At 40.3% G+C, this 25,570-nt stretch overlaps 1 protein-coding gene across 3 annotated transcripts in view; it reads right to left on the bottom strand.

Moving 5' to 3' along the window:
• The window catches only part of TRAPPC12 (trafficking protein particle complex 12), a 237,879-nt gene that overhangs the window by 198,446 nt on the left and 13,863 nt on the right, over positions 1-25,570 (bottom strand). For all 3 annotated transcript variants that reach the window (XM_033935617.1, XM_033935619.1, XM_033935618.1), the window contains 2 exons: positions 13,016-13,132; positions 319-432 (listed from right to left, as the gene is read on the bottom strand). In XM_033935617.1, coding sequence (XP_033791508.1) covers positions 319-432; positions 13,016-13,132 — 231 coding nt within the window. The remainder of the gene's footprint in view (positions 1-318; positions 433-13,015; positions 13,133-25,570) is intronic.

Genomic DNA, 25,570 nt, shown 5'->3' with positions numbered 1-25,570 from the left:
TTAGAGGCGCCTTGTTACAGAATCGCGCTTTCTTGATAGGCGCCCATGTTTCAATCAGTGCTGATTAAAAAGCTTAATTGAGCTTGTTATTCAATTAGATAGGCGTATATCTAGTTGGGCGCCTCCGAAATGGGTACCTAACTTTAGGCGCTGGTTACAGAATTTGGGCCTTGGTGTCTTGTATACCATTTCCGCAGTTTTTTCTTTTGTTCTTCGAGTTACAAAAAGCACCATTAGAATGATTTTTCCTCTCGCTGTTATTTTTTTAAAGACTTCATCACAGCATTTATAATACACCGAGATCTCATGTACACGTACTTGCAAAGAATCTGTTGTGTGACTGGTAGGTTGCCCGCTCTTGCCACAGCCTTGACCGTGGGCAGTCAGAAGACGTCCACTCAGATCAACTGCTGCCCTCCAGTTTTTGCTGCTCTGTGGAAGAAAAAAAGTGGACAAGGAAATAAACCAATGCCCAGCTGCTTATTTTGCTTGAAGCAGCTACATCTAGTCATTAGTAATAATGACAAGGTCAGTAAAGCTGGCCAGTGAAAGCAGGAATGTCATTTGTCAAAGCTGTGTGTGCAATTAGGCAGTCAGTGAAGCCACGCATGAGATACAGTTCAGGATTACAACATCAGTTCAAAAAAAAATACACAACTTCTACAGAAATTCCAAGGGTTTTCTTTTTTTCTGTTTTATGAAATAACCATTAACATTTACGTTTATTGGAGGAAGTTTTAGGGGATAGCACATTAAAATGTAAAGCTGTGTTTATAATATTCTTCCCCTGTTACATGAACATTTATGCATTGCTTAGGAGTAGTGATGTACTGTCACTGCTCTAAAGATCTGTTTGAAAGTACACAGTAAGTGGGGTGGAGATTGAGATGCGAGTGGGCTGGTGTAGGGAGAGAGCGAGCAATTTTGGACCCTGGAGGTTGAAGAGAGGGAGCGAGGTGCTGGCCTAAGTGAGGGAGGGCTGGAGGGGAGCCTTGACTTATAAATATAGGTCACAGCATTTGTGTTCATCTTTAGATCTAAGGCTGCCCTTGATTTATGCTTGAGATCAATTTGTAGTCAAGTATATATGGTATATCAAAGTATCAAGATATTAGCAAAAATTGTCAGACACTAAACATGATATACATAACATGATTTTCAAAGTACTCGATCTCAAACAACAGTATTGCACTGAAACTAACAAAAATGACCAATAAATCTCTTCCATTTCTGGTCAGTAACATGATGTGAACAATTCCTGTGACAGAAAAAAATAACATGTCACCTCAAAGCTAACTGCACTTTTCAAATGAATTTCAAATATTTAAGAACAAATTGTGCTTTTCACTATTTTCCTGTTATAATACCTTGTAACAAAAAGAATACACTGCAAATCATGAAATAGTAAAAATACTATAAATTCTAGAGGCCTGGAAACTTCATCACACCAGAAGAGACAGTGATTACAGCATTAACAAACATCTTGTGATAATGTGCTCATTTAGGTTCATACAACTGGAAATATATTCAATAACAAAGCATAAAAAATGCAGTACCCTAAAATCTTAACTTCTGGCTTGGTACTGCAAGACATACATTTACAACAGTACACAATGGTATGTCTAGGTATTCAACATTCATAAGACATAGCTAATAGTAAGCACATGATTTTTTTTTCCCCAAAGACTCAAAGGGAGTCATTAACTGTACATGTGACACCATTAAAGTGATTAAAATGTCCTCCTCCTCTAGCTATGACATTCTTTTCCATCATAAATTACAATGGTAGAACAATTTTAACACTGCTTAAGAAAATGCATTTAGTAACCCTTTGTTGGGTGCACACAGTGAACATAAATATTAATAAACAATTAAAGAATTAAAACATAGAACAAACATGAGTTATATCTGCAAAAGCAGTCTCATTTTAGACAGAAGAAAAGAGGTTATGCTACGTAAATTCTGAAGTAGTATATTCCACAAAAGAAGATCAGCAAAATTTTAAAAAAAATGATGGTCTATAATCATTCTGCCTAATTTCAAGAAATATGGATACATCTAACAACAATTTCTCTGCAGATATCAATGAGCGTGAGGGTTGATAAATACGCAGTGAGGTAGTTATTAACAAAAGAACCTCTTTATTCAGAGCCTTAAAAGTAAGGGTCAAGATCTTAAATTGAATTCTCCATTTAATGTAATGTAATTTATTTCTTATATACCGCTACATCCGTTAGGTTCTAAGCGGTTTACAGAAAATATACATTAAGATTAGAAATAAGAAAGGTACTTGAAAAATTCCCTTACTGTCCCGAAGGCTCACAATCTAACTAAAGTACCTGGAGGGTAATAGAGAAGTGAAAAGTAGAGTTAGAGGAAAAATAAAAATAAAATAAACATTTTAACAAGACAGCATTGATCTAAATACTTTGGAAGGTAGAAGAGAGGAGAGAAAGGAATAGAAGCAGAAGGGGGAGCCGTTGAACAGTAGAATTCTGGAGAAATTTAAATGATAGAAATAGAACAAAACAAAGACAAAAGGCAAAACAATAGATAAGATTAAAGATAAATCATAAGCTGGAAAGAAAAATAAAATAAAACTTTGTCTTCAATCCACGGTTTCAGCGTCAGTGATGAAGTGGAGCAAGTAAGTTTAGGAGGAGCGATTGACGTTTCCAGAAAGGGCTTCTTCAGGGAAGAGACTTGGCAGACAGTCCCAGGATGCCTATGTCTCCTCCCCTGCGATGTTCTCCCATCCATGCATTCCCTCCCAGACACACTGCCCGTGCCCCAGCCGCTCCAAGGAGGCTGCCCCAGATGAGGCCCACGGTGAATGCAGGATTCTCTCCTCTGCGGGAAAGCCGCCCGGAGCCGACAGTCGATCTTCTTAGCGGATTGCATGGGGGGAAGAGTTCACACTCTTGGTAGGATCGGGTCTGTGTGCTCTCGGTGGTTGTGGCTGGTCTCGTTGCTGCTTAGGTGTAAAAGCAGTTGATCTCCACTGCTGCTGATATTTAAAAGCAGGCAGATTGATCTCTCCAATGGACTGCAGGGGGAGGAGTTCACACTCCTGGCAGGATCGGGTCTGTGGGCTCTTGGTGGTTGCGGTAACTAATGTAATGTTGTAACACTGGTGAGATGTGTTGAACTGAGGACAGTCCCAATAAAATCCATGCTGTTACATTCTAAGATATCTGCAATGCTTGTAATGTACGAGACAGAACATCTAGATACAAAATATTATAGTAGTACTAGCTGATGGCCCGGCGTTGCACGGGTATTTAATTATAGAAATAACACTGTAAATGGATTCAAATAAAGATACTTTATAGTGGTGAATGAAATTATTTTTTTACAGCTTAATAAAAAGTACAATATTCAAATTATAATGTGAAATATTTGACAAAATGAATACAATACAACTAACGCAAAAAGTGATTATAAACAACAATTTTAGTTTCACCTCCTGGAGCAAGAACATATAAATTCTTGGGTGAACCCACCCTTGAGCAAGCAACATAGAGTTGTGGGCCGCGAGACCCCCAGAACATATCACCCCAGGTAGTGAGGGATCTGCATACCAAGTTTCGTTCAAATCGGTCAAGCCGTTTTTGAATTACAGTGAGAATGGCAGCTTTTTACATTTTTTCCATTGACATGAATGGGTGAAATCTGATTTTCTGTTTGTAGCTCCGCCCACGTGTGCAGATGGGCCGCGAGACCCCCAGAACATATCACCCCAGGTAGTGAGGGATCTGCATACCAAGTTTCGTTCAAATCGGTCAAGCCGTTTTTGAATTACTGTGAGAATGGCAGCTTTTCACATTTTTTCCATTGACATGAATGGGTGAAATCTGATTTTCTGTTTGTAGCTCTGCCCACGTGTGCAGGTGGGCCACGAGACCACCAGAACATATCACCCCAGGTAGTGAGGGATCTGCATACCAAGTTTCGTTCAAATCGGTCAAGCCGTTTTTGAATTACTGTGAGAATGGCAGCTTTTTACATTTTTTCCATTGACATGAATGGGTGAAATCTGATTTTCTGTTTGTAGCTCTGCCCACGTGTGCAGGTGGGCCACGAGACCCCCAGAATATATCAACCCAGGTAGTGAGGGATCTGCATACCAAGTTTCGTTCAAATCGGTCAAGCCGTTTTTGAATTACTGTGAGAATGGCAGCTTTTTACATTTTTTCCATTGACATGAATGGGTGAAATCTGATTTTCTGTTTGTAGCTCCGCCCACGTGTGCAGGTGGGCCACGAGACCACCAGAACATATCACCCCAGGTAGTGAGGGATCTGCATACCAAGTTTCGTTCAAATCGGTCAAGCCGTTTTTGAATTACTGTGAGAATGGCAGCTTTTTACATTTTTTCCATTGACATGAATGGGTGAAATCTGATTTTCTGTTTGTAGCTCCGCCCACGTGTGCAGGTGGGCCGCGAGACCCCCAGAACATATCACCCCAGGTAGTGAGGGATCTGCATACCAAGTTTCGTTCAAATCGGTCAAGCCGTTTTTGAAGTACAGTGAGAATGGCAACTTTACATTTCCCATTCCTGGGCAGCAGTTTAGCCATTGCTTATTTGAAAGTATCAATTGGACTCATTTCCCTCCCTTTGGCTTAAGATCCCATTTCATGGTCTTCTCCTCTGGATAGCGCCTTCTACTTGGAAGAAAGCTCTGCTTTGCCCAATGCTAAAAAATAAAATCTCTTCACCTCTCCATGCCTTCCCATTATTGACCTGTATTGAACTCGTGTTTTATTTCTAAACTTGTTGAGAAGATGATGTACTTACAATTCATCTCTTTTATTGAAAGCACCCTTGTTCTTCATCTGTGCCAAGTGGATGTCCGTCAGTTTTATTCTACTGAGTCTATTCTTATAGCTCTATTGAGTGATCCTAATCTAATCTAATTTCCATCTTATATACCAGATCATTCCAGCAAGGACTCAAGCCGGTTAACAAAGTTTAAAAGAATATAATAGAAAACAATAATGAAGGTAATAGAAAAAATTTCAATAAATTAGATCAGTCCTCAGTTAAGAATCTCTGAAAGAGATAAGTTTTCAGATTTTTCCTAAAAAGTGATAGAGAAATGACGTTCTGATAATCGAGGGAAGATTGTTCCAAACTTTTACCTAGGAATAGGATAAGGAATGTGAGAATTTACCTAGGGTTTTAATTCATTTAATAGAAGGGAAGAGTAATTTAAATGTATGTGTATTCCTGGTAGTGTGAAACCGAAGAGAGTTAAATGATAGAGGTAATAAAGGCAAAAATATTGCATGTAAAATTTGAAAAATTACATTGGCACACTTAAATTGAATTCGCCAGTAAACAGGAAGCCAATGAAGTAACCTCAACAATGGAGAGGCATGATCATATTATTCAACTCTCTATATAAATGATATAGCTTTAGTTGTCTCTCTTGATTTGTCTGCTGCTTTTGACCTTGTTGATTAAACTCATCTCATTCATCATCTATCTGAAACTGGGATTTCCAGCTCTGCCTTTAATTAGCTCTCTTAGTTTATCTGGAATTCATTAAATCCTCGATAAATTGTTCTCATGTGAGGTAACTCCAGAGTTCTAGTCTGTCTCTTCTACTTTTCAATAGAGAGAGATGCTAGAGTTTCAATATTAACTTTTACTTATGATGATGTCTTACTGATTTTTTCATTGTCACCTTGCTGCATGAACCTTTCTTCTCTCAAACACTGTCTCAAAGCCATTGCCTACTGGCTAGCTGATCATAAGCTATGCCTCAACCCTAATAAAACAAATGTTGGATCACCAACCCTCTCTCTCTCTCTCTCAATCGTCTACTCCTTTAGTATTATTTGATCTTTTTCTCTCTTTGGTTGACTCTTAAGTACTTGGATGTTGTTATTGATTCCATTTTTCATTTCAACATCAGATTTCAAGTGTTTTGAGGCAAGGGATTTATGTCCTACATAAGAACACCAACAAAAAAGTGCTTGTGGTTTGAAAGTACTCTAAACTATATAACAAATAAACCACCTTCACCGAAATACATCTTGTATGGCTACTTATTTGAAATGAGAATTCTTTCCTCAAATGAGAATTAATCTCTCTCATAAAAAACTTATCTTATTGTGGTTGTATGCCTCAGATTCTGGAGTAGTGTACCTAATTCAGGGTTTTGATCATAGGTCTTATACGTGCTCCTGTAACATCATGGGATGCCAACCACCTCCGTATTTTTACTTGTAAAGTGTTTAAACTTTATTCAAATATTGATAAATTACTCAAAACTCAAATTTATAAAAAGACAAATTACTGCCTACGGGTTTTAACAACGATTAATTTTCTTCACGTTGTTTCATTTGCCACACAATTTATTTCAATAGGAATACAGCTGGTGTAAAGCAAACTCCTTATATTAAAATCTTTCAAAATTCATATTTAAAGAGCGGTACTTATCTCACAAATGCTGTATTTAAGCAATTCAACTACACCGCCAATATTGCCTGGAGCCGTTGCCGGAATGAATTGATTTTTTTCTTTTTATCAGGTCCATACATGAAGATAAGCTTTTTATGAGAAAGAGTAATTCTCATTTGAGAAATAATTTTCATTTCAAATAAGTAGCCATACAAGATGTATTTCGGAGAAGGTGGTTTAATTGCTACATAAGAACAGCCATACTGAGTCAGACCAATGGTCCATCTAGCTCGGTTTCTTGTTTCCAACAGGTCACATTACTTGACAGAAACCCAAATAGTAGCCATATTATGTGCAATCAATCCAGGGCAAGCAATGGCTTCCCTCATGTCTGTCTCAATAGTAGACTATGGACTTCTCCAGGAACTTAAATCCAGTTACACTAACCACTTTAACAGCATCCCCTGGCAACAAGTTCCAGAGCTTACCTATTCTTTGAGTGAAAAAATATTTCCTATTTGTTTTAAAAGTATTCCCATAAAATTTCATTGAGTGTTCCCTGTTTTTTGTACTTTTTGAAAGGGTGAAAAAGCTTTTTATTTTGTTGCACCACGATTATTTTATTATTTATTTATTTAAAAACACTTTTATCCCGCATATCCAATCTATGGGCTCCTTTTACAAAGCCGCGCTAGCTGGGTTAACGTGCGTGACTTTTCATCACGTGCTAACCCCCGCGCTGGCCAAAAACTATCGCCTGCTCAAGAGGAGGAGGCGGTAGCGGCAAGCGCGTCCGGCGGTTTAGCGCGCGCTATTACGCGCATTAAACCGCTAGCGTGCCTTTGTAAATGGAGCCCTATGTGGGTTATAGAAGTACATGCACAAATCAATAAACAAATATAAAACAACACATTATGGAACCAACTTTCTATTTGGCTCAAGCCAAATATTAAGGCTTTTAAAACTCTTTTGATAACCTTTTCCAAGAAGCATTTGGAGAGAATATTACTTCAATTGATACGGTTTATATTTATTAGGTTAGTTGGGATCTTGTGCAACATTGTAAATTATATACAGTACTAGGCATCAACTAAGATAAGATTTTCTGGAGACAGTATGATTGTGTGTGTGTAAGAAGCTCTGGTGGCTCCACTGGCCAACCTTTTCATTGCTTCACTAGAGTTGAGAGTAGTCCTGGTAGACTACAGAAGGGTGGATGTGGTCACACTCCAAAAAAAGCAGAAGTCAGGAGGAGGTTAGGAACTTCAGGCTAATTTATGAGTCAAAAGATTTGGATATTTCCAGATTTGACCAAAGTTACACAGGATTGAAGAAAGAAATTTCTATTAATGAAGCAACAATTTTTAGACCTTGATGCTAAGTTTTTGCTTAGATTTCCTTGTAAATGTTGTGCAACTTTTGCATCAAATAAATATGTTTTTTAAAATCCTTCTCAGCTAAAACATTTTCTTGAAACAAAGAAGGTTGAACCAACTGTAGCAACTAGTGAGGATAGACCAACAGGTTTAAATCTTTGCATTATTAGTTTTTGTCTCTCTTTAAGGCAGTGTCTCGCAAACATTTTTGAACCGGAGAACACTAAACCTAGTGTCCCCAGCTCAAGACATCCGGAAGTGCGCTGGTGTCGATGTGATGACGTCAGATGCATGCATGACGTCAGCACACCAAAGGGGCCTTGTGCCAAGAGGAGAGAAGAGCCGGCAGAAAGAAGGAGAGAAGAGCTGGCGAGAAGAGAGAAGATGCATGGCGACTGCAAAGGCCGTGACCCTCGAGGACAACTCAAAGGTGTCGTAGGCCGCCTGAAACATATAGAGGCGGAGCTGGGAGAGGGTCTCCTCGAGGAGACGAAACTCCTGACGTCGAGAATCCAGTATGTTCTCCCGGAACGAGTGGAGGGCGTCCACACAGAACTGGAGGTGGGACGTGAAGATAAAGTTATGGTTAAGGACACGATTCACCATCATTGAGTTTTGGTAAAGACGGCAACCAAACTTGTGCATCGTACGGCTCTCCCGGCCTGGAGGGATGGCAGCGTAAACCTTAGAGGGGTTAGACTTCTTTAAGGAAGACTCAACCACCAAGGATTGATGAGAAAGCTGAGAACTTTCAAACCCCTTTACCGGGATTGTCCGGTAACGGGACTCCAACTTGGAGGGAATGGCTGTCTCCAGGGGGGTCTCCAGGTTCCGGAGAAAAGTTTGCCGGAGTACCTGGTGCAATGGCAAGCACAGTGCCTCCTGGGGCAGATGATCAACACCCATTTCTGCCAGATATTCCTGGGCATAACGGGACTCAGACTGGAGGTCCAGTTTCAAGGCCCTACCCATGTCAGAGATGAAACGAGTAAAGGAGGAGGTTCGAGAAGAAGACTCATCCTCCTGAGGAGATCCCGAGCGAGATCTGGGGGCAGCCAAAAAAGAGGGAGAAATTTCCCTCGAATAGTAATCCGGGGCCTCAGAGTCCCGCAAATGGGAGACTGAAGAGGCTCTACTAAAGTGTTAGGGGGCATCGAGGAATGACCCTTCGATAGGTGGGCCGGGGAAGACCCCGGGGTCCAAGGAATTAGCTAGCGATGCCTCGGGGAAGACTGGGTAAAGGAAAATTCCTCCACTGGTTTCGAAGAAGACCCCTTAGAGCAGTGGTTCTTAACCTTGTTGGAGGTACTGAACCCCACCAGTTTCATATGCGTGTTCACCGAACCCTTTTTACAAATTCAAAACATAGGTATACAGTGAGGGAAAAAATAATATCAATTTTGAAAACAAAAAAGTTCTCCTATATTTCGAATAATAATAACATAATAATGAAATTTACTGCAAATCAGTGTGACTTCTGCTGTTGCTTCTCAGAGACCAGTTCAGAAATGCGCGGCTTTACCTTGGCAAGTGCCACTCTCATGTCATTTTCGCAATAAAGTCTGTTCCTTTTCTTCGTTTTTATGTCCAGCATCCTCGAAAAGGATTGTTCGCAAATATATGTTGTAACAAACGGTATGAAAATTTCCAGAGCTTTCTTAGAAATAACAGGGTACGTTACCAATTGTTGACACCAAAACGTTGAGAGCGTTGTTGTTCTGAAGAGTTGCTGTTGAACCTGGCTCTGCTGAATTTCAATGATTTCATCGAGGTATTCATCATTGACATCTGTTGTCTCAACACTAAACGTGAACGGCTGTCTCACCCATGCTGGATATGACTCTCTTGTGGGGAAGTATCCGTCGAGAGACTTTGCAAGCTCATCTAAGTGCGTGGCAATAGTTTGCTTCAGTTCCACGGGTACAGAAATGTCTCTGATTCCAGATACATCTTCGATCTTACTTACACAGTTGTCTAGCCGGGGAAAGTTTGCGAAGTTATCGTTTTCTGTTCGTCGTTTCCATAATGGTAGCTTTTTTTGAAAAGCTTTCAGGTTTTCTTCCGCTTCGATGATGTTGACTCCACCACCCTGCATCTGCTTATTGAGATGATTGAGTGCTGCAAAGATATCAGCCATGTATGCTAAAATGAGAATGAACTCAGAATTTTTGAAGCAATCTGCATGACAATGCTGCTGCTCTTGCAAAAACAGAGCTAATTCCACACGCATGGCAAAAACACGATTCAGCACGTCCCCGGGATAACCACCGAACGTTAGAATGGTACAGAAGTACCTCGAATTCAGATCCCATTTCTTTACACAGCTCCTTGAAGATGCGGTGCTTCAGAGCATTATTTTGCACATAGTTCACGCATTCCACAACAATTTTTAAAACTTCTGCCAGTTTTGGAGGCAAGGTTTTTGTTGCCAACGCATGCCTGTGCAGAATGCAATGCGTAACAATGATGTGTGGTGCATCGGCATTCACTAGTGCACCGAAACCGGACTTTCTTCCGAGCATGGCTGGAGCTCCGTCCGAACAAACTGCAGAAACCATATCCCACGAAAGATTGTTGTCTTTGAAGAAGTCATCCACAAGTTTCTTCACATCAGTTGCCTTAGTTGTTGTTGTTGTAAGAGGCTTACAAAATAAAAAATCTTCCTTTATCACGTCGTCTTTCACATAGCGCATGAATACTGCAAGCTGGCTTAGATTGGAAACGTCTATGGTCTTGTTGAGTTGAAGGCTGAATTTTGCTGGGCTTGAAATCAGATCTGCTACTACTTGAGCCAAGATGTCTTTGCTCATGTCCTCTATTCTGTTGCTGATGATGTCTTTTGAAAGAGGAATTTCAGATAACTGAACTTCAGCCGCTTTTCCCAGCAAGATATTCGCCATCTTCAACACAGCTGGTTTTATGAGTGTTTCACCAATGGTGTGTGGTTTGCCCTGCTTTGCGATCAGGTAAGCAACTTCGTACGATGCTGTGAGGATCGGTTTGTTGATGGGTACAAAGCCGAGAACAGGCAGAGTAGCCTTTTCATCGAATCTTGCTCTCTTCACCTTGAATTCAGCGAGCGTTGTGTTCTTGTATTTTCCATCTCCATGCAGCTTAAGGAAGTGTTCCCTTAGTTTTGCCGGAGCTAGACTAGAATTACTCAACTTGGCATTGCAAATTCAAGTAGTTAAGAGGCTACAAACAAGAAGCACAACTAACAAGACTACAACATAAGGAAAGCTGGTACAGGGTGCGCATTAACCTCAACACTAGCACACAAGACCTGTTCAAAGTACAGAAGCGTTTAATTAAAAATGTTATATTCCCATTTCCCACAGTTGAAGATACTCTCTCTGTTGTGTTCCTGCTTTCAGGCAGTGGTGTACCTAGTACATTTGACATCTGGAGCCTAATTTTTGAATATCCCCCTCCACTATATCAAAAAATTATTTTTAGTAATAATCCACAAGCTACACAAGAAAGGTGCACCTAGGAAAATGCAGCATCTAGTGTTCACTGCAGTGTGTAAGAACATCAGTACACCCATTGTAAAACTAAACCAAGTCAGATTAATACAGATCGATCCTGCAGAGTCAGTGCTAACAGAACACCATGTCTTTTTCATACACAGAGAACACAGATACACCCTTATACAGTATGGTATAAGTAATCACAACCTAAAAACAGAAATATGTGGACAGAAGTTATACTGAACCATAAAGAAGCCAGACTCTACATGTACCTATTCTGAGCTCTTTGGGAAAACGGGATAGAAAACAAATTAATTAAATAAATAATAAATAATGCAACACCACAGAAACAGTGATATGTTCCCTAATACGGTTCAAAAATATAAAGATAGCAGATGTAAATTTGAAAGAAACCCTGTCATCACTTTACAAATTAGCAAATACTATAGAAATAAAACAAAAAATGGAAAATAAGAAAATACCATTTTATTGGACTAATCCATTTTTCAATTAACTTTCAGAGGCCAAAACATCCTTCCTCAGGTCAGTACAGTATACTGTTGTTACGGGATCCTGTCCTGACCTGAGGAAGGGGATTTTGGTCTCTGAAAGTTAGTAAAAATAAAAGTATTTAAATTAGTCCAATAAAAAGATTACCTTATTTCTATTTATAAATGTTTATCAATACAGCTACCATACTACTTTATTCTAAAGCAACAAAAAAAATATTTTTTATACCTTTTGTCATCTCTGGTTTCTGCTTTCCTCATCTTCTCTTCATTCTCCTTTCAATCCAGTGCCTGCCCTCTTTCGCTGTCCCTTCCAACCACTGTTCGCCCTCTTCCCTTTCCATATGTCAGATTCCCTTTTTCTAAGCACTTTCCATAAAATATCTATCCTGTGCACCTTCTCTCCTTTATACATGATTCATTTCAGCTTCAATCCCTCTCCATTTTTCTCTCTCTATCTCCATTCCCTCCTCAATGCTCTGCCATCTCTCTATTTTCTTTTCTTTTCCTTTCCTTCCCACCCCAGGCATCTCTGTCAGCTTCTCTTCCTTCCCCCCATGCCCAGGCATCTCTCTCTTCTCCTCTTCTTTCATCTCTCCTTCTCTCTCTCCCTCCCCCTCAATGCTCTGGCATCTCCTCTTCTTCCTTTCCCTCCCTCCCTCCCTTTCCGATGGTCTGGCATTTCTCCTTTTCCTTCCCTCCCCCTCCATGCTCTGGCATCTCTTCTTCTTCCTTTCCCTTCCTCCTCCGTAGTCTAGAATCACTTTCTCCTCTCTTCCTTTTCCCTCCCCTCCAATTAGACGGCTTTCTTCCTTACCCCTCCCCCTAAATGGGTACCTTTTGCTCTCTCATTGTCAGTAGCCCTCACAACTCACTGCTCTGCCAGCTTCGAGCCTTCCTCTCTGCTGGGTCCCGCTTACTTCCTGCTTCCATGAAGGCAGGACCCAGCAGAGAGGAAGGCCAATGCCGGCACAACATTGAATTGTGAAAGCTACTGCTGCTGCTTTCAACCTCAGGAGCACTTCTTTATGGTCTGCATCTGGGGCGGACTGCTCCCCTCTCCTTTGATACGCTACTGCTTTCAAGCACTCAAGCGTGGACACCCACAACGTAAAGCCACCTACTTTTATAATACTTTTAAAAGTGCACAAAATAACCTACTTTCATGGAGTTTCTTGTGGAATGAAGACAAACATATTTAGTAGTTAAATGTATATACTGTTTTAAAAAAAATCTGCTGCTTCTTACTATTAATTGTTTTAATCCCTCCAAAGACTGCTCTACGGAGTTGGCAGTCAGCACTTGTCTTTTCTGGGCAGCCTGCTCACCCAGGAAGCGAAGCATCAGGTCTCTCACCGCATCTCCCTTTCAAAACAAAAGAAAAAAAATATTTTTACCACTATTACTTTTTTCTGGGACACTATAAGAAAACAAGACATGTACACAATAAAAACTCTTTTTTCTACTTAAAATCTATGTACAGATCTACATTCCAAATGTAAGGTAGTTCTAAATGATAAATATGTTTTCTTCATTTATCACTATCTAACTACACTGTGTAGTTCTTAGAACCCAATACTATAAAGGGGAAGGGTCACACTACAGTGGGATCTCACTATACTACTCAAGATTTCCAATAAAATAATTCAGTTCATTGCAGGGCAAAAAATTCACAACTTGTTTCTGCCACAGCGTATTCAAATGCAGGAGCCTGCATAAAAGGGTTCATATGAAAAATATAACTTAAAGCTACATGATTGGTATGAATGATTGAGAGATACATTACATTACATTAGTGATTTCTATTCCGCCATTACCTTGTGGTTCAAGGCGGATTACACAAGAGTTGTCAGGAGGTTACAAGAATTGTAACATTACATAAGAATTGTCATAAGCATTACATAAGAATTGTCGAGAACTTAAGAATTACATAAGAATTGTTGAGAACTTAAGGAGCAACATGTTGGGTAATAAGAAACATTTTAGATTAGATATGGGTGGAGTGTGTGGTAGGTGGAGTTAGGGAAGGAACTGGTCGTGTTAAATAGGTTTTATGTATTTTTTGAAGAGTAGGGTTTTAGTTTCTTTTTTGAAGGTTTTGTAGTCTGTGGTCATAGATAGCAGATTGGTGATTTGTCTGTCTAGTTTAGCTGCTTTGGTGGCCATTAGGCTATCATATAGTTTTCCTCTTTTGACATTTTTGGTTGGTGTGTGTGTGAATAGTGAGTGAGTTCTCCTGTGCCTGGTTGAGATGGATTGGGTTAGTCAGCTGTTCCAGTAGGTTGGGCTTTCTCCATTAATAGTTTTGTATAGTAGGCAGTAGAATTTGAAGTGTACTCTTGCTTGTATTGGGAACCAGTGTGAGTCGTAGTATGCTTTTGTGATGTGATCATATTTTTTCAATGAGTAGATGAGTCTTAGGGCTATATTTTGTATTGTTTGTAATTGCTTTATCATGGTTGCTGGGCAGGGGAGGTATAGTATGTTGCAGTAGTCTATTAGTCCAAGGATAAGAGATTGTACCAAAAGTTGGAATTGTTTCCTGTCGAAGAATTTTTGGATTTGTCTTAGGTTTCTCATAGTCACGAATGATGTTTTTATTACTTTGTTGATTTGTGGTTGCATGGTACAGCCTCTGTCGATCAGTACTCCAAGAAGTTTTAGTGTGGGTTGAATGGGGTATGATATCAATTTTATTACTAGGTTTGTTAAGGTTGGAGTTTTGCTGTTTTCTAGGAGGATGAATTTTGTTTTGTCAGAGTTAAGTTTTAGTTTGTGATTTGTCATCCATGTTGCTACTGTTTCAATAGTTCTGTGTATTGTGCCTGTCATGGTGGATTCTGGGTGGTCGAAGGGGAGGAGAATGGTGATGTAATCTGCATAGCTCTATGAGGTTATGCCATGTTTGTCTAGATAGGAGCTGAGGGAGGCTATGTATATATTAAATAGTGTGGGAGAAAGAGGTGATCCCTGAGGAATTCAGCAGTTGGACCATGGGGTTGGACCATGGTTCTGATTTTTCTTTATTTGTTTTAACCCTGTAGGTTCTGGATTGTAGGAAGCCTTTAAACCATGCGAGTACCTTGCCTGAGATTCCTATGGAGTCTAGTGTTTGTAGGAGGATGTCATGGTCTACCAGGTCGAAGGCTGCAGAGAGGTCTAGTTGTATGAGCAGGATTTTCTTGCCTGTACATAGATGTGTCCTTTAGTGTTCCTAGTAGGGTCTCAGTGCTGTAGTTGGTTCTGTAGCCTGACTGTGTGGGGTGGACTAAGTTGTGGTTTTCTAGGTATGAGGTTAATGTTTTGGCTACGAAGCCTTCCATCAGTTTGACGTACAGTGGGATTAAGGCTATGGGTCTGTAGTTGGATGGTTTGTCCGTTGTTCCTTTGGGGTCTTTTAGTATCGGAGTTATGATGATTTTGCTGAAGTCTTGTGGGAAATGTCCATCTAAGAGTAAAGACTGTATCCATTGTAGGAGCAGGGAGCGGAATAGTGTACTTGAGGCTTTCAATAGGTATGGGGGGGCAGTGGTTAAGGTCACAGGCTGCGTGGCTGTATTTATTATATAGTTTGTTGAAGTCTGACCATTGTATGGGTGCAAAGTGGGACCAGGTTCTGTCTGCTGCAACTGATTCTTTTTCTGTGTGGGGAAATGAGATCTCTTCTATGTGAGTGGGAATTCCATTGAATGTGGCTCTGATGTTTGCGATCTTGCTTTTGAAGTAAGTGGCTAAGAGGGTGGCTGAGAGAGGGGGGCAGTTGCTGTTGGCTAGGTAAGGTGTGGTATCTTAATTAACAGTGAATAATGAGGGCAAAGTGTTTTAATGCAGGCAACTGCATTTATTTGCATAAAAACACATTTAAAAATAACCTCCTGTTATCTATGGTAAAAATACACACATATATATGTACTCGCATAAAAAGGGAAGGGTTGGGTCAGAACAAGTAAAGTTTATGGCAGGGGTGTCAAACTCAATCACATAAGGGCCGAAATCTAAAACATAGGCTAAGTCACAGACCAAATTTTTTATTAAGATACTTAGTCTTAGTAGAAGTATAAAGTAGATCCTTCCTCACCTTGAGTCACTATATCATATGCCATCCTCATGATTTAATACACCTATATCAACTCGGTTCCACTTAGAACCCAGTGGTTTAGGAATGTCTACTAGATCCTCAGATGCACCACTCCACGTTCAAAAGGCTTTCATAACGCTAAGCTTTATGTGCCCAATCTTCACCGGATCCACTCTACTGAATATCTTATTTTTAATTTTTACTATTTTTTAAATTTTTGCTTGTTTACCATTATAAGTTATAATAAGTTAAATAATAAAGTATTGATATGAATTATCTTATATGGTTAGTGGTCTCTCCATTCTAGGGACTTTCTGCTGCTAACATGTTTCGCTGGAGAAAGCTTTTTCAAGGCTGGGTTATTAATGAAACTTTACTTTAAAAACAGGTTAATGAAATTTTGTGGGGATCTGGTTAGGATTTTTCCGGATGTCTCTAGGACCACTCAATTGAGAAGGAAAGAATTTCTGAAGTTGAAGGTTAGAGTTTTGGCCCTAGAGGCATCTTTTTACCTGAAATTTCCTTGTAAATGTTTGGCTAAGTTGAAAGATATTGAGTACGTTTTTTGGGACCCCATACAATTACAACAATTTTTAGTTGCAAGAGAACAGAAATGAGTTGTTTCATCTGCTGAGAAAAAAGAGGAGAAATTAGTATCCCAATTAGTAAGGAATGATTCAAGGTCGTTTAGGATGAACTGAGAATTATTGTCCTTTAGCTTTTCTTGTAAATTTGTTTGATTAGAAATAGTAACATGTTTCCCCATAATGTGGGCTTAAAAGAAATTATATATGTATGAATTGATTATGTATTGTTTTGTGAGATTTCTCCTTTTTTCCTTTTGAATTATTGGATATTGTAATGTATTCAAAATTATAATAAAAAAAAAAAGAACTCTTTTTCTCTCTCCGGATTTTTCATAAATCGATGAAAACAATGTTATTTCAACAGTTTTTGGGAAATGGTACTAAGGAGTGTTAATTGTCTTTCCACATGTTAGTTAAACTATGTATTAAGAGTCTTATGTAAACCACACTCTGGAACGCAATACCCACCAAATTACGAAAGGAAACAACATTAGAATGCTTTAAATCAAAATTAAAACTATTTTATTTAAAGACGCTAACCCAAATCTACGTCGCACACTCTAATACTTACTTTTTATGATCCTAACATACAGAAGGGCCCCTTCCAATTGTGCTACCCTTCTCTGTCTCTCTATCCTATATGTCTGTTGAATTGTCTTGTGTCCCCCAATTTTATTTTTATTGGTTTTAAATATAAATATTAGATGTATACCGCTTAGAAGCCTGATAAGCAAAATATAAAATTTTAATGAAACTTGAGTCGAGCCCCTACTTCAGGAGATTAGACGTTATATAAATCTAAGGCTTAGATTAGATTAGCCTGTGCTCAAGCCTCAGACAAAATCTAGGGCGAGCTTCGCTGTAAAGAGAACAGTTCCCAAGCAACCTTAACTGTTAGAGCAGGCTGGCTAGGCAGGTACACTGAGACAGAGAAGCCTGCTAGCTACAGACTCCATATGTTACTTCCAGACCACTTCAGTCGACCTAGCAATCCCTTCTTGCAATTCCCTCTATTCGGCAAATATTTTATGACAAGACCTGTCAAACAATTTTTACAGTGCCAGTCCCAACGCTATTGAATTCACTGCCACTTATACTGAGACAGGAATCTAATTCCTCTAAATTCAAATCAATGCTTAAAACCGTTCTCTTTAAAGAGGTGTACGAGACCTAGACCAAGAGTGTGACTTACAATTCGCAGCATGTCCTATTTGTTCTTTCCCTCCCCACCACTTTTTTATTTTTTAAGCAATGCAATCCTACCCTTTCTCCCTTTTATATCCAGTATAGTTGTTTTTCTGATTTCTCTAGGACCACTCAATTGAGAAGGAAAGAATTTCTGAAGTTGAAGGTTAGAGTTTTGGCCCTAGAGGCATCTTTTTACCTGAAATTTCCAAGTGTATTTGTGTATATTCTATTGCTTTTTAATTTTTACCATTGTATGATGTAAACCGCTTAGGAATGTAAAGTGGAATATCATAGTAACATCATAGATGACGGCAGATAAAGACCCGAATGGTCCATCCAGTCTGCCCAACCTAACTCAATTAAAAAATTTTTAAATTTTTTCTTCTTAGCTATTTCTGGGCAAGAATCCAAAGCTCTACCCGGTACTGTGCTTGGGTTCCAACTGCCGAAATCTCTGACAAAACCTACTCCAGCCCATCTACACCCACCCAGCCATTTAAACCCTCCCTAGCTCATCCTCCCCCAAGCGGCCATATACAGACACAGACCATGCAAGTCTGAGGGAAAACTGAGGGATTACAGCACAGCCCACTAAGGAAGGAGGTGGAGTTGAAGAAAATGATTGATGCCTCCTGCAAAAACACACGGTTTGAGGGTGACTACCCGCTATTCAGGATCTCTATACCAATTGCAATGGTATGTGACTATTTGGCAGACTGGATGGACCACACATATTTTTATCTGCTGTAATTAACTAAATTACTATGTAAAATAACTGAGACATCCCCTTCACCTCAGTGACACACCACAATTACTATGCAATCTTTGCTCCCAAGCCTACCCACTACCTCATTTACAGGAAGTTCACCAGCTCACTCAGCTTGTACTATAACTTCAGTCATAATTAGAATAGCCATTCCTCAGAGAAGTTTTAATCATAGCTAGGGATTTAAACCCCAAAACAATGGTGTATATCAGGCCTTACAAATTTTCATTAAATCTAGGAGCCAGCCCCAAACATTTTGGAGCCAGTATCTAAGATCTTTCTTGCTTCTCCTTTCCCACCCTTCCAACATTCCCCAGTGAAATTGGTGAGGGGGGAGATGAATTAGAATTCACTTCCAGATTAGCAGTAGATCCTTTAGAAATTGACTTCCTAAGATATTTATTTTTCCCTATTTTATGCTTGTGGGAAACAAAACTGTAGTAGACAGTTCATTAGGGTGCCTCTGCTGATCAATTGCAAACTTAATAGTCTCCCTTCCCACCTTTAGAAAGGTGAAGCAAAGAGACAATTGCCTCTTTGTTCCACCTATCACCACAGCTTGGGTACCCATCAGTTTCACTCTCATACCTCCTTTCCACGGCCTTCACCCAGTCTGTCTGTCTCTTCTTATAACCCCTCCCCCCAAGCCTTCATCCAGTCTATCTGCCTCTCTCATATCCCGAAAGCCTTTATCCAGTCTCTCTCAAATTCTCTCATAACCTCCCCCACAGCCTTCACCCAATCTGTGTGTCTCATACACCACCACAGCCTCCATCTAGTTTGTCTGTCTGTCTCTCTCTCATACCCTCATATCCTTCACTCAGTCTGTCTCACTCATACTTCACTCTCCACAGAGTCTTCACTTAGTCTGTTTCTCTTGTGTCTCTCTCCAGCCTTCTCCAAGTTTCAAGTGCCGTGAGACTTCCCAAACCCCCTGCATTGCATTGCTCCTATAATTGCAGAGTCCAACTGCCATACAGGATAGAGAAAAGTGGTTTGAAGCTGTGCTGGAGTAGAAAGAAAAATTATTAGGGATATAAAATTCAGGGTGCCAGGATGAAATTTCTAGACACCATTACAACCAGCAACTGGGGTATGTCGAGCCCTGGTGTAGATATTTAAAAGGATTTAACTAAATAATGAGGCTCATACCTGGTTAAATTCCACTGGTTGCCTCTGCTGACAGTCAATGGCATTTAACTACATAGTGCCACCAAATATCAGCATAGACTACACTGGCACTACCCTGTTAGTACTGTGGTGAGGTTCAAGAGGGGAAGTTGTGGTAGAGCCAAGACTTATCCAACTAGTAATTTTCAGTCTGCTTTCTGAGTAAGTGCTCAGATAAAGCTGAGACAGAAAAACGGCTGGCCAAACATTATCTGGGCAGTTATCAAGACACCAGTCTTAATATCAGCTTCCAGTGGCTGTTCAGACCTGGATATTCACTGCCTGGAATAGGCCCAGCACTGAATATCTCAATTTCAGCCTGTGACAGCATTTTCAAATTTTGTGAACGTTCACAAATACGGCACTCGCTTTGTGAATGAGGGCAATAATGTAGTAGCTTTTCCTTCAAATACACAACGCTTTAAATATCAATATTAAGACTTTATACATGTTTCTAGTGGTAACCAATGGAGTTCATAAAACACTGTTTAAATCCTGTCAATAACCAGTGTCTGTACCAATTGAAGTCTCCTAATTTTTGTCTTGGATAAGTTCAGCAGTATGGCATTGTAATAATCTAACCCTGAAGTAACAGTGGTATTCATAATCACCGCCATATTATTCTGGCAAAACAAACAAACAAAAAAACTTGATCACCTTTGACAAAGTTGGCATGTCAAAAACATTTTAAAATGATCTCTGAAAAACAGAACCAGAATCAAAGATAACTCCTGAATTTCATACCAGCTTTCAAACAAAATTTTCCATGCTCTGATGGTCAACAAACACTCTATTGTAGTTTGTCTGTTTTGCCTTTTAGGCTGTATAACCTAATACTCCCCAGAGATTAGGTTTCATCTGCAGATCTGTTTGTCTGAACCTGCACTGCCTAATTTATATGCTATCTGAAAATGACACCTCAATGCAGTAAACAACAAGGTTTACTCTAATAAACTTCTTAGGATAAGTGCATAGTGCTTTTATGTACTTTTAATTTAAAAGTTTAATTTACTGGAAAACAAAGCTCTGGTCAAGGTATTGGGGTTATAATACGCAACCTGTTTTGCTCATTCCCCAAAGAACACTTCATTCAGTTCAAGCTTGGGGTGCTCTCTGATCACTGACACATTCAGGGCTCAACTTGGGAAAGAAAACATTGAAAACCAAATGATATAAGGCAGAATGCTGCATTTCAAGAACCTTTCTTCCCCAGCTAATAAAAACAATTTTCATGAACTAAGTACAGGTTATATCAAGAAGGTGCAACACCTCTCTCATGTCATTGATTTTGGAGAATTGAAAGAATGGACATGATTACATCCAAAGAGACTGACTGTTCAATAAGTGTGCTTTATTTAAAGATCTGTGCTTGAAACATCTTTCATACTGCTGAGTTGACTGAAGTTTAATCTAATTTGGCTCCCACTGTACCTGGTTCCCAGTAGAGACAGTCTGCCTGATATTCAGAAGCTGGCTATCTGCTAATATTCAGCAAGAAACAGCTGGCTATTTACTACTGAATATCCCACCAATATCTGTGCCAATATGCACTGGCTGACTGGAGAAAAAACCAAAGACAACTGTCGTTAACCCTCCTTATACATTTATCCTATAAACTAGGGGTAGGGAACTCCGGTCCTTGAGAGCCGTATTCCAGTCGGGTTTTCAGGATTTCCCCAATGAATATGCATTGAAAGCAGTGCATGCAAATAGATCTCATGCATATTCATTTATGAATATGCATATTCATATAGGGAAACCCTAACCCTAACCCCTGCCTCAGGACTTCAGGAATACTCAATCTACCTCCCAATCATGAATCTCCTACTAATCCTACTGATCTACCTAATAAGCGGTAACATCAAAGATGTTCACTCTCTCTACCCTCAATTACAATCCATCCACCACCATGTTCTATCTTTCCCCTACATCACCAACCTGCAAGAAGACACTACAAATCATATTAATGTAATCTCATATAAAAAAAGACACCACCATACCCTTAAAAAAAGAACAAGGGAAATAAAAACCATCAAAACCACTAACTCAACAGTAAATGCTGCAACCACCTCCATCTTAATACCAGATCTGTTAGAAACAAGGCATTCCTCATAAATGACTGGATCACCAGCAAACATAGCCTGCCTCTTTCTAACTGAAACTTGGTTACTATCTGAAGATGATCCTATTATAACTGATCTTCTACCAAACAATTTCAAAATCCTTACGTTAAACCGCACAGGAAAAAAAAAGGAGGAGGATTAGCCATAATCCTTAAAGAAGGATTCGAGTTCGAACTTCTAGATTCTAAAATGACCGACAACCTAGAAATCCTAGCCTGTAAAATCAATAATACCCAGCTAGAAGAATCCTTATCCAGCATACTATTCTACATCCCGCCTAAAAGCTGGCCCAAAGCCAAAGAAGACTTCTGCGAATTCGTCCTGCACAATTCTATCAGCCCCAACTACAACATCATCACAGGGGACATAAATTTACACCTAGACGAAGAGAACAACACAGACGCAATAGAGCTTAAAAACTTCCTAACTCTACTCAACTACAACATACCCGTACCCACACAAACTCACGAAAAAGGCCATCATTTAAACCTAGTTGCCATGTCCACAAAGGAAAACCTTGACCCTATCATCTCTCTGACTGAAGGCACCTGGCATCACGACATCTGGTCCAACCACTTCACCTATTATTTTAAGCTGATCTGGTCACACCAAAAATCTAAAACACGTCTGATGATAAAAAAAGAACATCAAACAAGAGGTTATATTAATCCAGAAGAATACTGGTCAGAATACAAAGCGCATACAGTAATAGAGGAAGGAATAGACTTCTGGGACCATTGGAATACAACCAGTACTTCCATCCTAGATAAAATCGCCCCCATACATAAAAGCAAAAGCAATGCAAACAAATACAACAAATGGTTTGACACCGAAGTATTAAAAACGAAACAAACAGCTAGGTGACTAGAAAGGATTTGGAATAAAACAGGAGAACTGACAGACCGCAACAAATGGAGAGCCTACATAAAAACCTACAAACAACTGATAAAAGACAAACGCAAAGCGTTCTACTCCACCAAAATTAACTTATCATGCAAAGGTTCACAAGGAATCAATACAAAAGAGTTATTCAAAATAGTCACAAACCTATTTGACACCACCCCGCTACACCACACCTGAGCACAACACGAAGTTACCCACCACGAAGGACCTAGCTCTATATTTTGATTCCAAAATTAAAAACCTAAAAAATAACTGTATAAGCAATAACGATGTAACAATCATCCCCGCAACTACCAAATAGCTAACTCACATGACAATGAAATACCTACAGACATGATCTGGAGTTCCTTTCTAGATCCAGAATGGAATACCTACACCAAACTCTACAACAAATACTCTAAATCTCACTGCATCCTAGATACGTGCCCTCCGGAGATTATGAAAGCGGCACCACCAGAATTCAAAATATCACTATTACACTACCTAACCCACAACCTAAAAAATGGGACTTTCCTCACTAACAACGGCCACATAATAATAACCCCATCCCAAAAAAATAGAAAAGAATCCTCAGCACTAATAACAAACCAATAGCATCTATCCCATTCATTGTAAAAATCATGGAAGGACTAGTACATACCCAACTAATGCACTACCTTAATCAATTCTCTCTCCTGCATGAAACTCAATCCGGCTTTAGAACCCTATTCAGTACGGAGACAGTAATCACTGCCATCCTAGACTATCTGCGCCTATTATTTAGTAAGGGCCTCAACGCCCTGATCATGCAATTCGACATGAGCTCTGCATTCGACTTGGTAGACCATGAGAAAATGATGCAATGCTTAGACGCCATTGGTATCAGAGCTGAGGTACTAAACTGGTTTCGTGGCTTTCTCACATCCTGTTCTTACCAGGTACGCTTTAACAATGAACACTCCGACACCTGGAGCAACTCATCCGGAATGCCACAAGGGTCACCGCTTTCCCCACTGCTTTTCAATATCTACATGTCCTCATTAGGTGTGAAACTAACCCAATTAGGAATAAAACTATTCAGCTACGCAAATGACTTTACGATCATCATCCCATTCGCCAACTCCATCTCAGAAACCATTCCCAAGGCATCCGATGCCATAAATGAGATAGAACAATGGATGACAGATTTCAAGCTCAAGCTCAACCCAGAAAAAAAACAAAATTCTCCGTTGCCTCCCCTCACCTGCTTGACAATAAAACCCCACTATGCATCAATAAACTCAACTACCCTATTCAGCCCACCATGAAAATACTAGGTGTTATTCTAGACCAATGCCTAACAATGAAGGAACAAGTGGATTCCCTATTCAGAAAAGGTTTCCTTACTCTCTGGAAACTCAGAACCATTAAATCATACTTTGATACGTCAACATTCAGAATCCTAGTGCAATCCCTCATACTGAGTCAGCTTGACTACTGCAACATTGCCTATCTAGCAATCTCACAAAAGAATATGAGACGTCTCCAAATAATGCAAAATGCTGCGGTCAGACTTATCTTTGGGCTGAAGAAATTCGACCACTTGACACCCTACTATCGGCAGCTGCACTGGCTACCAACGGAAGCCCGAGTAAGGTTTAAATTTGCCTGCCTCTGCTTCAAAGTACTATACGGCCTGACCCCCAAGTACATAACGGACCTTTTCGCATTTTCTAATAACAAACTCAAGAGAAACACACACCAAACTCATTTCCCCTCCAGTTAGAGGCTGCAAAATGAGAAAAACACCACGAACACCTCTCTCACCAAGCAGTCCTATGGGGCAAAGACCTAGACCAACTGCTTTCGCCCACTACATACGGGGAATTCAGGAAACGCCTAAAAACATACCTGTTCCAGAAATACCTAAACAATTGACCCGCGTTTCCTCTCCCTCCCCCCTCCCTATTCCACCTGAACTTACAGCACTGTTATAAATATAATCTGCTATCTTCATCTTATCGTAACTTTACGTTGCTATTTATCTCCAACAGGTCCTGTCGGACATTACCTACTAAAATGTACATACAGTGGTGCCTCACACAACGAACTTAATTCGTTCCAGGAGCAAGTTTGTTATGCGAAAAGTTCGTTATGTGAAACGCGTTTTCCCATAACAATACATGTTAAAAAAAATAATTCGTTCTGTAGCATAAAATATGCTAAGATGACATAAAAAAAGATAAATTTTTGGTTATTATTTTTATTTAGATACATCTAAAACATAATTGTTTTTTAAAACAACACACATTTTTTAAATTTAAAGACAGACTAAGTAGAGTCTAATTTTACAGTGAGAGAGGGCAGAGTCTCAGCGGCAAAAACTGGGACTTAACTGTTCATTTTTTTTTTTTTTCTACCGTGTTTCCCCGATGATAAGGCAGGGCCATCAAATAAGACAGCCCCCCCTTTTTAGAAAAAAATGTAAAATAAGGCACCCCCCCGCAAATAAGCCACCCACCGATACCTGCGCTTACCCGAATCGGGTGGTACGGTGGGTGACTCCGTGTGGTCCCTGGCACCCCCGACACGATCGGGGCAAGAGGGAGCTCAAGCCCTCTTGCCCCCCCGACTCCCCGACACGATCGGGGCAAGAGGGAGCTCAAGCCCTCTTGCCCCCCCGACTCCCCGACACGATCGGGGCAAAAGGGAGCCCAAGCCCTCTTGCCCCGCCGATTCCCCAACTCCCCAACAATATCGGGCCAGGAGGGAGCCCAAGTCCTCCTGGCCACGGCGACCCCCTAACCCCACCCTGCACTACATTACGGGCAGGAGGGATCCCAGGCCCTCCTGCCCTCGACGCAAACCCCCCCCCCCCCCAACGACCGCCCCCCCCAAGAACCTCCGACCGCCCCTCCAGCCGACCCGCGACCCCCCTGGCCGACCCCCACGACACCCCCAACCCCCTTCCCCGTACCTTTCTGTAGTTGGCCGGACAGACGGGAGCCAAACCCGCCTGTCCGGCAGGCA

The sequence above is a fragment of the Geotrypetes seraphini genome, chromosome 3, assembly GCF_902459505.1.
Source record: "Geotrypetes seraphini chromosome 3, aGeoSer1.1, whole genome shotgun sequence".
Classification (NCBI taxonomy): domain Eukaryota; kingdom Metazoa; phylum Chordata; class Amphibia; order Gymnophiona; family Dermophiidae; genus Geotrypetes; species Geotrypetes seraphini.
Note: the sequence above shows the minus strand (reverse complement) of the source record. Positions and strands in the feature narration are given on the sequence as shown.